We start from the raw sequence: 16,350 nt of genomic DNA on the forward strand, positions 1-16,350 counted from the left end.
TTACTATATGTCTAAGCAGCTAAAAAGTTAACGTTCTAGCATCAATAACATAATGTTTCTTTGCTTTAAAGAAAGCTTTTTTAATTAAAGATCATCACCTAAGCGGTTTCGCGCTGCTCGTAAAAAGTGGGATTTTATAACTTTGTCAATTGTTTTCATATATATTTCGTCATCAAGGAAATAGGAGAATTTTATATGTATAGTCCTCTATACGTATCTTACGTTCTATCTTACTTTTTTAATTTTACCGTTCTATTAAACGCGATCCTTCTATTATAAACGCGAAGTTTGTAATATGGATGGATGAATTGATGTTTGTTAATCTTTCACGGGAAAACAGCTTATCGTATCTGTATATGGTACACAAATAGATTATAGTCTGGATAAGCACTTTAGCTACTTTTTACCCGGGAATGCGAGTGACACCGCGGGTTATAGTAATATACACCCTTTATGACATACGATTTTAAAGTCCACTGAACCACAGTATGTGAACGAGTCACCAGTAATTCAAATTAACTACACAAGTCGCGTATAGTATGTTTACATATTAGTCACTCTGTGGTCGTTTGCTTGCTCGCGTCTTCTTCAATAATAAAATAAAAAATGCAGTTTTTGCTATAATAATTCTAGGGTATTTTTATAAATATTCTGTTGTATACAAATAATGTTGGTGGAAAAGTTAAGTGTGAGTGATGTCGTTAAAATATTACAGATTTGGGATAAGGATGAGTTTGTTGATTTTGTGAAGGAAAAAAATGTGGATGGGAGAAAATTGTTGGTGAGTTGGCTTTCGTATATAGGAATCTGGTGCGGTTAATTAAATTAAACATATTACGACAATATACAGTGATACATCGTTTTAGATTTTTTATATATATGTATTTATATTAATTATCGATTAAAGTGACATTCTTGTTCAAATTTCTAATAGTAATTAAACACAGGTATTAGATACATTACAAATAATTTATATTCGATTCCTTATCTTGTTTTTTCTATTAGATAATGATTTCGCGTTTGTAATTGCGATAATTCTCATATGAAGTTTAGCTTTAATAATATTCACTATATATAGTAAGTAAATGATAATTAATATAATTTTTGGTATAAAAGGGAATTAGGAGTTTCCCAGATATAAACGATAACAAGTATTAAGAATAGTTTATTAATTTAGTTAACTTCCTTGGTGATTCTATCTAGAGGCACTAGGTTAAATCCCTGGTGAAGAAATGGAACAAAAAATGATGGTGTTAAATGCACTGACCCAAATCGAAAAGTGAATCTATTGAAATTCTGAATTGTTGTAATAATTTACGTACTATTTCTTTAGTATAAGGTTATCTATTAGTAAAGTGATCAGTACATTTGTTCATTGTGTGTTTGTGACCTTGCAGAAAACGCGATATTAAACAATGGCAGATATTTAGTATGCAAATTTTTTACAATCTACGCTTATGGAAGTATATAAGAGATTATGAGGAAATTAAAACTAATAATAACTAAAGTGATAAAACTAGATAAAAATAGAAATAATACGGCATTTACTAATTCGTATTCCCAACATTAATAAGCAAATCCATTAGGGTTATCAGATTTTCGTTATTAGGGTTATTTTATGTCTTCCACAACACTATAAATTTCGTCGCAAACTTATCGAATAAAGTTTCGACAGTTAAGGTCGTAATTTTATCCGTTTCAGGAAATCACAGAGGGGATGGTAAAGCTATGGCGTCCAAAAGCCAATGCCAAGAATTTTATGTCATTCATTGAGAATGTCAAAAAAGATCCGAATAAATATACAAAATGTCTAACAAATGAGGATATTATAATCAAAGAGACCAATCTACGTAGCGACAGCCAGTATCAAACAGTGAGCGTAAGGAAGTTAAGTCAGCAAGAAGCGAGTAATTTCACTAGCGTTGAGGATATTTTAAAAAGGATTGTAGCACCAAAGAGTTTTTTGTACAGGAACAAAAGGGAAAAAACGACCTCCTATGTGCCAATGGATGGCACGAAGAAGACAAAGAAATTCTTTAGACTCAGTTCATATGATTATCCAATCTTCGATCTTAAATCGCGCTTCACGAAGGTCGAAAATTGCGATCGAGGCTACTATTCGGTTAAGACGAATAACTCTGCGCAGAAAAATAAAAAGCTAGATTCGAGATCTAAATACAAGTCCTTGCCTACACCAGAAGAGATGAACGAGAAATTTTCAGACGATCATTTGTATGAAGATTTATGTTACAACCAAGTGGAGCCAGATAAAACAACAACTAATCAAACGGTCAAACCGTGTATGGTGAAAATTCAGGAATTATTTCAATCGTTCAAATTCCCCTTTTTTAAAAAGGCTGATGAGGTTGATAATATTGAAAAGGACAAAAAGATTGAAAGCGATATTAACATTTATGAGAATAGTGATACTATGACAGACATGTATGATTCGGTACACGTACAAAAGGAAGTTTGTACCAAAAATCAGGTATGTTCATTTGTTTCATCTCAAATTTCTTATATTTAAGATACACGTAGACTTAAAATAAGCTCTTAAAAAGTTATTTTTAGCCAGAATTTGTTACATTATTTATAAGTTCGTGTGGTCATGACTTATTCATATGTTGCGTTGCTTGCGTAGTGCCCGGATATTTTTTATTTTAACCAGACTATAATCTATCTTTGTACCAAAATTTATACAGATCCTATCAGTCGTGTTTGCATGAAAGCGTAACAAACATACATCCGTGTATTCTTACAAACTTTCGCGTTAATAATGTTTGTAGTATAATCATATAGACCTATAAAACAAATAAATTTTAATTCTAGATAAAACATCTACTATAAATGGTAGTTTGGATAGAACAATATATTAAAGAGTTGTAGTTAGCGGATTGGTGAAAATAAAAATGCTAAAATTTCTTCGGTGTTTAGAAATTAAAAACTTTTTAACGGATTTTAAACGCGATTTATTCATTATATTATTAATCCGACGTTAACACTTTAAAACGAGCGTGGTCACGGGGAGACTGAAATGAAATTAAAACGCGTTTAAAATCCGTTTCAAAGTTTTTAATTTCTAAATGTATAATACTCGCGTAAAATCAAACACAAGAAAATACTATTTCTTCGGTGTCTTAAACTAGCAATGTTTTATGAAAAGTATCTCGCTAGCGTATTTGAATATATGTATAATGCAAGTGGTTGCACAAATAATCATCTAGACGTGACATATCAGCTTGTTTACATTCAGAATACGTTCCAATATCATAATAGTCCTCTAGTGATGCGAGATACAGATTTGTAATGAACTGACTTTTCTTGGTTAGGTACACGATAACCCTTTTATGTCTTAACCAGTTTATTATTAACAAATATTATAAAGAAGAATTTGTACTTTAAAAATTCTTTCACCATTAGAAAGCGGCAACTTTGCTGAGTGACATAGGCTATATATGTACCACGGGCGAAGCCGGAGCGAACTGCTAGTTATTAATAGTATAAATTGACATTTGAGTCAAAGCGCCTAATTAACATGAACGCAAATATCAGCTCAACAAAGCAACAACCAACAGCATTTTCTTATCCTATTCTACTTCTTACTAATATTATAAATGCGAAAGTTTGTAAGGATGTGTGTGTTTGTTGATCTTTCACGCAAAAACTACTGAACCGATTGCAATGAAATTTGGTACGTAGATAGCTGAACAACTGAAATAAGATATAGGCAAAGGCTTTTTATCCTGTTATTCCTACGGGATACGGACTTACGCGGGTGAAACTGCAGGGCACAGCTAGCTTTGTTATAAAGTAACGTCCGTTTTAAATTTGCCCAGATTAAGCCATTCTCCCCATATTGTGTAATCAACGATTCTAACGAAACAGGTTATTAACACTTTTCGGAAATCAAATGAAACAAGAACACCTTTATCCAAAATTAATAACAAGACGTAAACTCCCAGTGTTGCCAATTAAACTTGTTAAATCCCCTTAACCTGGCTCGGGCCATGTGACTCACTTTGATCTCCCTAATTACGCGTTTAATTAATTTCGTCTTTTGCTTTGCTCATATACCTACGTGATAATGTATTATAATTTTGTATTATCTCTTGATACATCCTAGAGATTAAGGCATTGAACACTTTTAAATGGATGTTTGAAATGTTTTTGGATCGGCATTGATTGTTTACTAGAGACGTACTCTTCGTACGTGATTTTCGCGCTATTTAAGTTGTTATCACAGATAATATAATACCATGTTGTGATAGAGGAAAGGGAGACATATTAAGCGATGAAAAAACTCCTTTCTAAAATTCGAATTATACTTACAAATATTTTATTTACGTGAAAATTCCATATATCTTTAGATTTCTTGCAGATAGCGTTAGTAATAAATCGACACAAATTGTATCGAATGTTCATGTGAGTCTATTTTTAGATAGCTACTAAGACATATATTTTTCATATTGTAAAACTCAAATATTAAGATACATTACTTTTTCTGTCATGTATAGGTACGGTGAAAAATAGTTATCTTACTACAATCTGATTGACTACGAATTATATAACGTGAGGGAATCTCTGGGCTCATTCTTTGTTCTATATTCTAGAACTGAACTCTTAACTATTCACTTTAATTAGGGTTCCGTATCCATTGGGTAAAGTGGGGATCTTCGCTGGGTCTTCGCTGTCTGTCCACCTGTTTGTCCATCCGTTTGTCCCTAGGCTGTATCTTATGAACCGTGATTGTTAGACAGTTGAATCTTACAGATTATGTATTGCTGTTGCCACCATAACTGCGATTAATAAATAATACAGGTTAAGCCACGATTGGCACGGTCAAAATTTGGATGGATGACCAATTTTTTGGTAGTTTCACTTATTGTACGACTCAGCTGCAAGTCCAACTCGCAGTTAACCTATTTTTTCGTCCTATGATTGAAGTTAAGATGTAAGGGTAATTTCATCTTCTAGGCGAACCTTGCAGTTGAAGATTATTTAGTACCAGTGAGCGTGGAAAAAGACTATTGTGATGTTTGCTTGAAGCAGAGAGAAGAATCGCTACTGGGTTTCATCATGAACTACTTGGAGACGCGGTTTGGTAGACGAGGTATGTATGTGTTTTATTTTTGTGAGTTTGTGGGAGGGAAGAGAAATGGTTTTGTATATCTATATACTGGTTTTATATTTATAACAGATTATATAGCAAAAGCAGAAAGCAGTGGTGGCTCAGTGGTGAGAACCTCGGACTTCAAAATCGATAAGTCGGGGTTCGAGACCGGGCGAGCGTGCAGGAAATAAATTGATTTTTCAATTTATCTGCACATGTGGATAGCATGACCACTGCTTAAAACGGTGAAGGAAAACATCGTGAGGAAACCGGCATGTCCAAGAATCAAAAGTTCGACGACATGTGACATCTGCCAACCCGCACTTGGCCAGCGTGGTGGATTATGGCCTGAACCCTCATAGGAGGCCTGTGTCCCAGCAGTGGGAACATATATGGGCTGATGACGACGATATAGCAAAGGGTTTTCTGATATGTTTTGGAAATTAATATCGTAAAACAGTCCGTTAAAATAAATAAGCTATGAAACCAAATAAATTTAATAAAATATCTTCATATGATTTAATTTCGAGATAGTTACAAGCCATATTACATTCTATTATTATAAATATGAACAGAATGATATAATTAAAAACAAAAACAGACGCTAAAACTGAATTCTACTAATATTATAAATGCGAAAGTTTGTAAGTATGGATGCATGGAAGTTTGTTACTCATTTACGCGAAAACAGCTTATCGAATCTGTATGAAATATCGTACCGAGATAGATTATAATCTGGATTATCACATAGGCTACTCTCAACACAGGTATCACACGAGTTACCACAGGCTACAGCTAGTACTCTATAACGAATAGTACAATAAAGCATTCAGCTATTTCGCAACCGAATTACCGACAACGTGTTTCATTGATAGCCGAAATTGAAGCTATTACGTATACGCTAATTATCATATAACGTGGCAGATAAAGAACGGACGTATAGGATAATTCGATTCGGAGATTTTGGACGGAGGACCACCGGCTCTTACACCGATATGTACTCGCATTCATAGAAAACATTTGTTAAACTACTGATCAATAATATTGCTTGAAGACTGTTTGTGAACGTTGTAAGACATTCATTGACTAACCTTATCTAGTTATCAAACCTTAAAATTCTATCCATTATTATATAAATATAAAAACAAAATTATTAGATAAATGTAGAAAATATCCTTACTAATACCTGTATAATATATTACTAGCTCCAATCCGTGGCATCACTTGCATGATAATCGATTAGTCTATGTGCTATTCCAGACTACAATCTATCTATGTACCACAATTCATACGAATATGATAAGCTGTTTGAAAGGTTAAAAGGGTTTGGTAAACATCCATGCTTTCTTACAAACTTTCTCGTTTATAATATAGCATTAGATTATTTCTCCTAATACTGTACTAATAATCAATGTTTATAGATAAGGACTACAATATCTTTTCACTAAGTTAGCATAATAATTAGGCAAGAATAGCTAATACGTGTAACAGTTCATAAGAACTTTAATATAATTTATTAAGAGGCGTGTTTTGATATTTCGGTGTGATGGACATCAATATGTACGATAAAATGAGCAAATCCAATGAGTTTCAAGTTAAATTGTGATTGACATACACGCAGTAATTACTTTCCATTGTTTTATACTTCCAAATTACTTTTCACTAATTGATAATGAATATTTAAAAACGTGATTCTATTCTTCCTATTTCCTACTAATAGTATAAATGCGAAAGTTTGTAAGGATGTGTGTGCGTTTGTTGCTCTTTCACGGAAAAACTGCTGAACCAATTGTAATGAAATTTGGTACCTAGATAGCTGGACAACTGGAATAACATATAGGTAACTTTTTATCCCGATATTCCTACGGGATACGGACTTACGCGGGTGAAACCGCGGGGCGCAGCTAGTATGTTATAAAGGAGATAATTTTGGACTTTTAATTGAAGCAGGATTGGTTTATTATGATATCTGAAATCACTGCATAGTTTAAAACAAAGTCGCTTTCTCTGTCTGTCCCTATGCTCCTATGTATGCTTAAATCTTTAAACCTACACGGATTTTGATGCCGTTTTTTTTAATAGATAGAGTGATTCAAATGGAAGGTTTATATGTGTGATAACATATATTTACTACTCCGAATTTAACGCGTGTGAAGTCGCGAGTAAAACGTAGTGTGTTATAAGAATTGTATGTTAATAAAATATTGTTTAATGTGGGAGCCACACGCTTGGACACATTTGGGCAAGCTCGCTCCGGGGAAGCACCACAACCTCACAGAAGACCGGTCAGAAATAGTAACACCGGGAGCCGGAGACCCCGTTTCTATTGCTCACCCTTCCCAGCCCTTTACCCCTGAAAAGCAGGCAGCGCATTCACACAGGAATTACTTATGCGAAATTTCATGGGCCGTGGTGATTGCTTACCTCCAGCTCAATTGCCCGCTGTGACATAAATTTGACATAAAATGTTGTTGTTGTTGTTGTTGAAGACGTCCACTGTTGGACATAGGCCTCCCCCAAAGATTTCTAAAACGACCGATCACCAGCGGCCTGAGTCCAGCGGCTCCCTTAACGGTTTTGACATAAAATGACTGAATAAATAAAACATTTTTATAATACTTGTTATCTATACTAATATATAAGCTATATAACATCATTAGCTGCACGCCCCGGCTCCGCCCGGGTAGCCTTTTATCGTTATTGAAATAATATAAACTATCCTATCTCTCAAGTTGGATCGAACTGCACATGGTGTGCGAATTTTATTATAATCGGTTAAGTGGTTTAGGAGTCCATTGAGGACAAACATTGTGACACGAGATTTATATATATTGAGATATATAACGTGAGTGAAACTACGGGGCATTGCTATGTAGGTATGCTGTACCAGTAGCTGTTGTAAATAATAAGAAATTCTGATCATATTAAAAATAATTCAACCATGGATTATTCTGTGAAACTCACCGGTGAATAAAAATAAAAATTAATAAATAAAAAAAACTAGTTCGGAAGGAAATGGTATAGTTAAACAAATGATAAAAGATGAATTTAAAAAAACAATAATAAAAAAGTGATAGATTGGTTACATGCAGTTTAAACTTTCTCAGGATTCTTTGTTTTTTTGCCGAACGTGTGTCACATGGGGAACATGTGTATAGAGATGAGAGAATATCTTTATCGATATCGATGGATTTATGAAATATTCATGTATTAGTTAGAATATTAGAAAAGAATAATTACCAATTTATATAAAAAAAAATCTGAAATACAGATCTTTTTAAGTCTATATTTCAGCCAATTCTAATTTGTTTTTTATTATTCACTTTTAATATAATGTTGGCAATATGCTAACTAATGCTATGTATGTAATATACAATTTTATTCTTGAACTTATAGCTGATAAGGTTTTAGAATGGATTTCTTGCAATTTATATTCTTACTAGCAGCGCCCTGCGGTTTCACCCTCGTAAAAGTAAAAGTTGCCTGTATGTTATTCTTGTTGTCCAACTGTCTACGTACCAAATTTCATTGCAATCGGTTCAGTAGTCGTGAAAGAGCAACAAACACACACATCCTTACAAATTTTCGCATTTATAATATTAGTAGGATAATAGGAAGTAGGAATTAGTAGGAAGGATATACAGTTTGTATTTAAATCGATAAATCTATGACAGCCCTATATATTTCAGTGTTATCTTTTTATTGAATTAAAAAACTAATAGTGGGAAGCATGATAACTTTCAGTCTTCATACATTATACGTTCAGAAAACAATGTTTTTCTTAAACTTTCAAATGTGAATAATTCAATGAGTTATTTTAAAATGTTTTTGCAACAGTTAAAACAAACAATACAAATTACAGTGCCCTTTTTATGTGATAATGAAATTATTTTATACTAAGTGCAGTGTTATGGTAAAATGATATGACAATGGTTTAATTCGTTGTAATATTATAAAGAGGAAGCCTTTCTGTTTATGTATGTATGTTTTCATTTACACAAAAACTGCTAGACCGATCTCGATTACAAATTCCTTCAGAAATACATTTCATACACTCCAAAGCATCACGTAATCTTGGAATAAGGCATTTCTGTAACGACTGGAGCGTGTCGAATGTAACTAAATTAATATTTATTAGACGCCCGATGCGTCATTATGAGTCAGCCTGTCTGACTTTTTGCTAATTGACGAGCTCGGATAGTTCACACCTCTTTATTAGAGTTATTGATTATTAAAATGATAATATAATCATATAAAACACGCTTTAAATTGTGTTACTGGCTTTTGGTAGGACATTATTTATCTCTCTTTACTGCATATTTATACTATCCTTGTTCCTATATGTATTAATTTCTTATCTATATATTGGTATACTTTATTGTATGTATTTATACACTTTCTACCTTTTCAAATTTTATATTTCCTATATCCTATTCCTCGACCGCCTCCTTGGTACAGTGGTTAACGCGTGAGCGTGGAACCGAGGGGTCCTGGGTTCAATTCCCGGTGGGGAGGCACAAAAAAAAAATGTATCGGTCTGGCAGGACACAGAAGGCTGATCACCAACTTGTCCCAAAAGAAAATCGATCAGTGAAACGGATGTGAACGGATACAGTGAACGGATACATCATCTGCCCCATACCCCAGTAGGGGACACGGGACTTCACTTTATATCCTATTCCTATGCCTGGATGAAATCACTTCTAAGCGATAAGGCAGCCAAATTGTACAATAGATATTGTTTATTGGTTTTTGTTAACTGTATGTGCATTGTACAATAAAGTGTTAATAAATAAAAAAGAAATAAAAGTTATTGAATCCTGGCGATCCGATTCAGTATAATAAGATCAACTCAATTCATTGTTGTATTCTCACCGATCCTTGATAAATTTACAAAGATTGAATAACATCTCGAGTCGCTTATAGTATAGGTGAAACTAATAAAAATCGTGTTAAAAAAGACGCAACTTCTCATACTCTCTTATATACCGAAACACAATGTTACATGCGAATAATTTGAAGAGTATATCAATCTTTTAATATGTATATTCAAAATTATAAAAGAAACGATAGTTAAACTTTTTAAAGCGCAGATTTGCAAAGTTTTGAGAGTGAATGAAATAGTTATAGGTCGTAATAATAAATAGGTATTTTGTTGTGAAACGAAATAGTTGTGTATCTGATGGATATTTATGTTTGTTCCACTAAAATATGCGAAAAAAACTGTCTTGAGTGAAATATAATTAGTTAAAATGTAGTGCATCGTACAAAAATGTGCTGGTGGTTGAAGTTAAGCGTACCGCTAGCGTATAACCTCGCAGCGCGTGGAGGCAATGCAGTTTTGGATGTATTTTATAAAGCCCTACACTGTACTACTGATGTTATTGCAGGTAAGTGCTTTATCAGCCTATGTCTTGTCACTGCTGGCCACGGCACTCATGAGGGGTCAGGCCATTGCCAAGTGTGGGTTTGGCGTGGGGTATCTAAAATTTTTGTACTTAGACGAAATTTTCTACGTTGCTTTCTCACAGATAGGAGAGGCTATGACGTTCATTTTAATAGGTTCCCCGATGGTCTGTGTAAATGCTTTTGTTTTACCTTCCACTGTTGTTTATTTTTAACGCAATTTGTGTAAATAAATAATTTGATTCACTCCTGTAACCCGTTAAAACATAAAAAATAGACACATTATTAACTTGTTATCGCTCTGCGATTTTTTGATGATTTCAAATATATATAATACAAAATACAAAAGAAAATAATGCTTGAACAGCTCAATTAGCAGAATAAATGGAAATAATATTAATTCCCTCGTTAACTTATATTACAATTTGATCGGTTTACATTTCTATTAAATTTATGTATTAATATTCCACTTCCACTGAACTGATTTGGAAGAATTTTGGAATGGAGAAAGGTTGAAACCTGAAAGGATACATACCAGTTTTGATTCCGGAAAACGCACGGAAATTATATATATCTTTTCTTTTGATTAAGCGGCTGAAGAAGCTGGCGGAAAGCTTGTATGCAATCAATGTTAATGATTTACATGAGTATCATAATAAATCGTAATTGTATGCTAATTTAATCATACTTTATCGTCTTTAACATTCAATAAGATCGTTGATATCTGAACCCACTTTTAGTCATTACAATTTCCCAGTCCAATGAGCATTCAATTGAACTGTAATTAAGGCCAATGGCTATAGTGTATAGTATATATATATGGTATAGGCTAATATTAGGAACATATATATACATTAGTAGTTAATGTAATTTTTAAGCATGGTACTATTCCAGGCGCGGTCTCGGCGGCTCGCGCCTTTTTTCCTAAAACTGATACCTATTATAGCACTTTTCGTAGGGATGTCTATTAATACATAAAATAATATAGCATTTGACATGTACAGATAACGTGGCTTTCTATTGTTATGTATCAGTTTATATTTTTTCTCAGGTCCCGAACTATCTTAGTACCATATTTTATCCAAATCGATTCAGTAGTTTAGGCGTGGAAGAGATGCAGTCCAGATTCATTTTCGCGTTTATAAGGGATAGCATTCTTTAGTTTGTGAAACCTGCCAACATTCATAATGTAGAACTAAAAAAAATAGAGATCATAACACAACGCCTTGGGTACACTCAGTATATATATTGTTAAAATATAAAGTCATATTCATAAGAAACCAATGGAGGAAACTGAGCTTTTGCACGCTCCAATTAATTATTCAAAATAGACTAGATTTCATTTGTGAATAAATATTTATTCAGTTAGAATTACTTTGTTTTCACTTGCTTTTGCTCACCCACGATCTTTCCTTCCACTTTATGGGTTACTAGCGAGATAGAGTTGCTACCTCATGATAGGACTGCGTTTTGCTTGTTTTTGTAATTTATTATTTGCCAAAAAATAATTTTCCTTTCATTACACAGTATTCGGTAAAGAACCTAAACATTTTGTAGCATGTGGTTCTTCAGTTATAACCTTTTGCAGCTTGCAGCAAAGCAAACTTAACTAAGCTTCGATAGCTGTTACGAGATCTCAAATTGTGTAATGTTCTGAAAATTGAGAATTCGGCTTCCTATTTTGTATGTATGGGAGCCTCTGAATTATATTTCTTACATGTATTACTTACTGCAATGAAAATTAATTCTTGTTAGTTATACCATGTGTAACGCAAGATCCGCTGAATGGGGTCCATTGAGATGACGAATTTGTTTCCATTTGCAATTGTATCCAGAGGAAAGCAGTTAGTAATTTATAAAAACGAACATCTTTGAATTGCACATTAACTTTTGAACTTAATAATAATTTTGTTAAATAATTAAGGAATTATGAGCCCTTCACAGTTCACACCTTAATTAAAAGCACATATTATAATTCCAGAAACGAGCGACGTGGCGCAGTCAGACGAGTCGGAAGTGGAGCCATCTTGTGACGAGTCAAAATGGGAACGAAAACCCAACATGGCGTCGCGGCCGCTTCCTGTGCCAGTGGAAAACGAGTCGTTTTACATGAATATTGATAGACAGGAGGCTGAGAATTTATTGCTGGGCCAACCGGATGGGACGTTTATTTTACGGCCATCGAGTCAGGTGAGTGCAGTGATTTAAGGAAATAGGATAGAAGGGGTAATGTATGATTGTTTCTGTTAGTAATGTAGCCAATCTAATATTTGGTATATGTAGGATCGCCTATTGTGCAAATGTGTTTTCAGACGTTTCGGAAAAATGATGCGCTTCAATTCGATTGAATGTTTTTGGTTTTCTCTTTTTTTATAACTGCGTGGGTTTTCAATCGATTGTTCATTTGGTTATTTGGTCCCAGATTTAGTACTAGTTCTATTTAAATATTATAAACTCGAAAGTTTGTTGGAATGTATGAATTTGCTACTATTTCACGTGACAACCACTGATACTCTTTGACAATACTTACCAGTGGCATAACTTAAGTATTAGAATAACGCATAAGCTTTATGAAAACATGCTTATGACTGCGTGTTCGCGACTGAAATCATATGCTAGTTATAAAAATGCAAGTTTTCATTAAACTATAGACAAATTTTTCCAGTGTACTTTGGATACAGTATCACTTCAATAATAACTTTTAATACAATATATTCCTGAACCAAAATAGCTAATGGGCAACGTTATTTCGTGAGAAATCTTGATATGATTCGTATTTTCGTTTTCAAATACATTTCCTTTTACGATCAAGATACTGAAATAATTATGTACGAGTTTATTTATATCACGATACCTTATTATTGGAAACTAAACAATGTCCGCTATTTTTTATACACGAATTAACGTTTAAATTACAAGTCTAAAAAGTTTAAGCAAATATTATTTATTATAAAAATACAATAAAATTAGCTATACATAATATCTACAAGTAAAAATATTGAAATTTATTAATGTGTAAAAACGAGCCCTTAGGAGTTGTAACAGATATGGTACACCATTTATTCTATGAAGAGAAATGGCCTAGATTAATAAAAATATAATCCACTTATAACGAACAATTGTCTTCAGTTTTAAGACTATAACTCTCCTAATGTTCATGGGCGGTGGTAGCGCATACCATCAGGCGACCTCCATTGCCGACTATGTCATAAAAAACTTTTCTGTCTTTTTATTAACAGATACAAATATATTTTTCCAGCCAAACCATGCATATACGCTAAGCGTAGCCTGCAATAACGCAGTTCATAACGTTGGAGTTAGAAGGCGTCCGGATGGTCGGTTGGCCCTCGGCTTCGCTCGCCGCGGTGAGAGGAGTTTCGCAACTGTTGCCTCGTTGCTGCAACACCACAAGAAGCGCCGCTTGTTGCTTGTCGCTGCTGGCGATTTGATCGGCGCAACAACACTCAACGAAAGCCCTCAGTATTACGCGACGCCCAAGAACATACCGATCGTTGGCTGTAGAAGTGTTTAATTTATTTGTTATAGCCCGAAATAAGTATTGCCGGATTACAAAGTTATGAATGGTAAATAATCTGCTAGTTCTTTTATAATAATGGAGTAGCTACTTGAACTGTAAATTGAAATAAGTATGATGTATTGCGTGATGTTAATTGTCAATTACAAAACATGTATGTTTGTATATGTTTGAGAAATGTGGAAAAGTAGATTAAAGGGCTTTTGCAATGAGTCGTTGATCGTGTCAAAACTTGAGTTAAATCAATACAGTTTTTTATTTACTCATTATTGCAGGAAACCAAAAAAGGTCTTTGTAAATTAAATTTGGGAAATCGTTGCCATATTGTAAAATTATATTGATTTATATATTGTGATTTTAATAATACTCCGATACACAGTTCTGTTGGTGTTTTTTTGCATGAAATATTGATTAGACTTCAAGTATTATAAAATTCTAATAAAAAAAAACTATCCTATCTCCTGTTTCAGACCCCAAACTATTTTTGTACCAAAACTCATTTAAATCGGTTTAGTCGTTTAGACGTAAAGAAGAGGCTGACAAATTGTTACCGCACTTGTAATATTGAAAGGGAAATAAGTGAGGTTACGGACAGTTTCAAGTTGCTCAATAAAATGACATCCTACTAATATGACAAATGCGAAAGTTTGTAAGGATGTGTGTGTGTTTCTTGCTCTTTCACGCAAAAAGTACTGAACTGGTTGCAATGAAATTTGGTACGTAGATATCTGGACAACTGGAATAACATATAGGCAACTTTTTATCCCGGTGTTCCTACGGAATACGCACTTACTTGGGTGAAACCGCGGGGCGCAGTTAGTAATTAATAAGGCGCTAATCCAGTTCTCCATTTTTAATGTATTTTTGTTCCAAATTTCTTCCAAATTCGATGTTTTATATGTAAACACATAACAATCAAACAGTTAATTATTACACGTTTATTACTCTCATAACATTAGTAAGTACACGTATACGTTTCTACAATAGAATTTCTCATAGTATTCAATTGTTTAGTAGTGCTATATTTGAATTTAAATAAAGATTTTGATATTTTTATTTAAATGTTTTAGTTCAGAGAACCTCCTTATAATATTAATGAATACATAGATGATGCAAATCAATGTTATCGTTTAAGAAGAGACAAGACAATTCTTTGGCATTATCATTATATGCATTATGTAAAATTGTCGTGATTTTCAAAGAGCAGCTTCCGAGTTTCTTGCTATAGTAAATGGTAAATATTTACCCATGTAATGTACTTCTAAAATAATTCTAATGGGATCAAAAGTTTTGTGATAAATTACTACTATAAGCAACCACTTTATAAAATATCTCACACTATATATTTTATTGGTGTATGAATTAAGGCAATTAGAGATTATAAGCCGACAATCCGAGGCATGCCCCCAACAAGGCAATTAGCCTCGTTCCTTTCAACTAAGTTTGAAGACCTAACTTTAATTGCTAATTTAGCGTAGATGCCTGTAGATAATGATTCTGCCATTGCTTTCACTTTGAAGCTTTATTTTGGTGTGTTTTATTTAGTAGCATATACTGTGGTGGTGACGTTTCCTTTTCCTAACTCATGGATTTATTAAAAAGCGCTAAAATTCTCCTCTAGTGAATTAATTTTCCCAATTTAAAAGCGCCTACTAGAATATGTTAGGCAAAGTTAAAATTCCACGATTTGCTAAGAACCTAACATTAACATAGTTTTTATTTATTTTGTTGTTTAAAGCGGATTTTAAAGATAATGGCCTAATCGACCTATGAATAAGCAACATAATAAGGTTAAAATTAAGATAAAATGCCAGAAGTTTGCATTTTCATCCTCATCCATTGAACCTATTCCTTTATTCCCGTGAATCTTTTCCTATCCCTTACCCATTTAAACCTCTGCAAATGTTTATGGGCGGTGCTGATCACTTACTATCAAATCTAGGGTACAGGTCAATGGTGATCAAACAATTAATTAAGTTGTATTGTCTAAAATAAATGGCTTGTATTAAAAGAGTGGAGACAATTTGATTGGTTCTTTTTTAGTTTTTTTTAACTACGTAATTTATTACTAAATTTATTAACATTAATCCTGCAGAATTAATCTGCATATAGCCTTTTCATCCTTCTTTGAATCATAATGTCAAAACGTTATGTTAAGAAACTATGTCACAACTATATTCAAACGAGGACATTTTAAAAAATCCGCACATCATTGTAATAAACTTACTCAGTGACCGCCAATACGGGTTCCGCCGAAATCGGTCCACTGGGGATCTTCTTGCGTATGCCACCTACATCT

General features: G+C 33.5%; 1 protein-coding gene across 1 annotated transcript; it reads left to right on the plus strand.

Moving 5' to 3' along the window:
- Positions 1-540: 540 nt before the first annotated feature.
- LOC119837960 lies at positions 541-14,301 on the plus strand. The gene is made up of 5 exons (XM_038363756.1): positions 541-781; positions 1,703-2,488; positions 4,975-5,110; positions 12,498-12,706; positions 13,776-14,301. Exons 1-5 carry the CDS (start codon positions 668-670, stop codon positions 14,046-14,048), a joined length of 1,518 nt encoding a protein of 505 aa, XP_038219684.1. The 5' UTR covers positions 541-667; the 3' UTR covers positions 14,049-14,301.
- Positions 14,302-16,350: the final 2,049 nt, after the last annotated feature.

This window comes from Zerene cesonia, chromosome 29 (assembly GCF_012273895.1).
Source record: "Zerene cesonia ecotype Mississippi chromosome 29, Zerene_cesonia_1.1, whole genome shotgun sequence".
NCBI lineage: Eukaryota > Metazoa > Arthropoda > Insecta > Lepidoptera > Pieridae > Zerene > Zerene cesonia.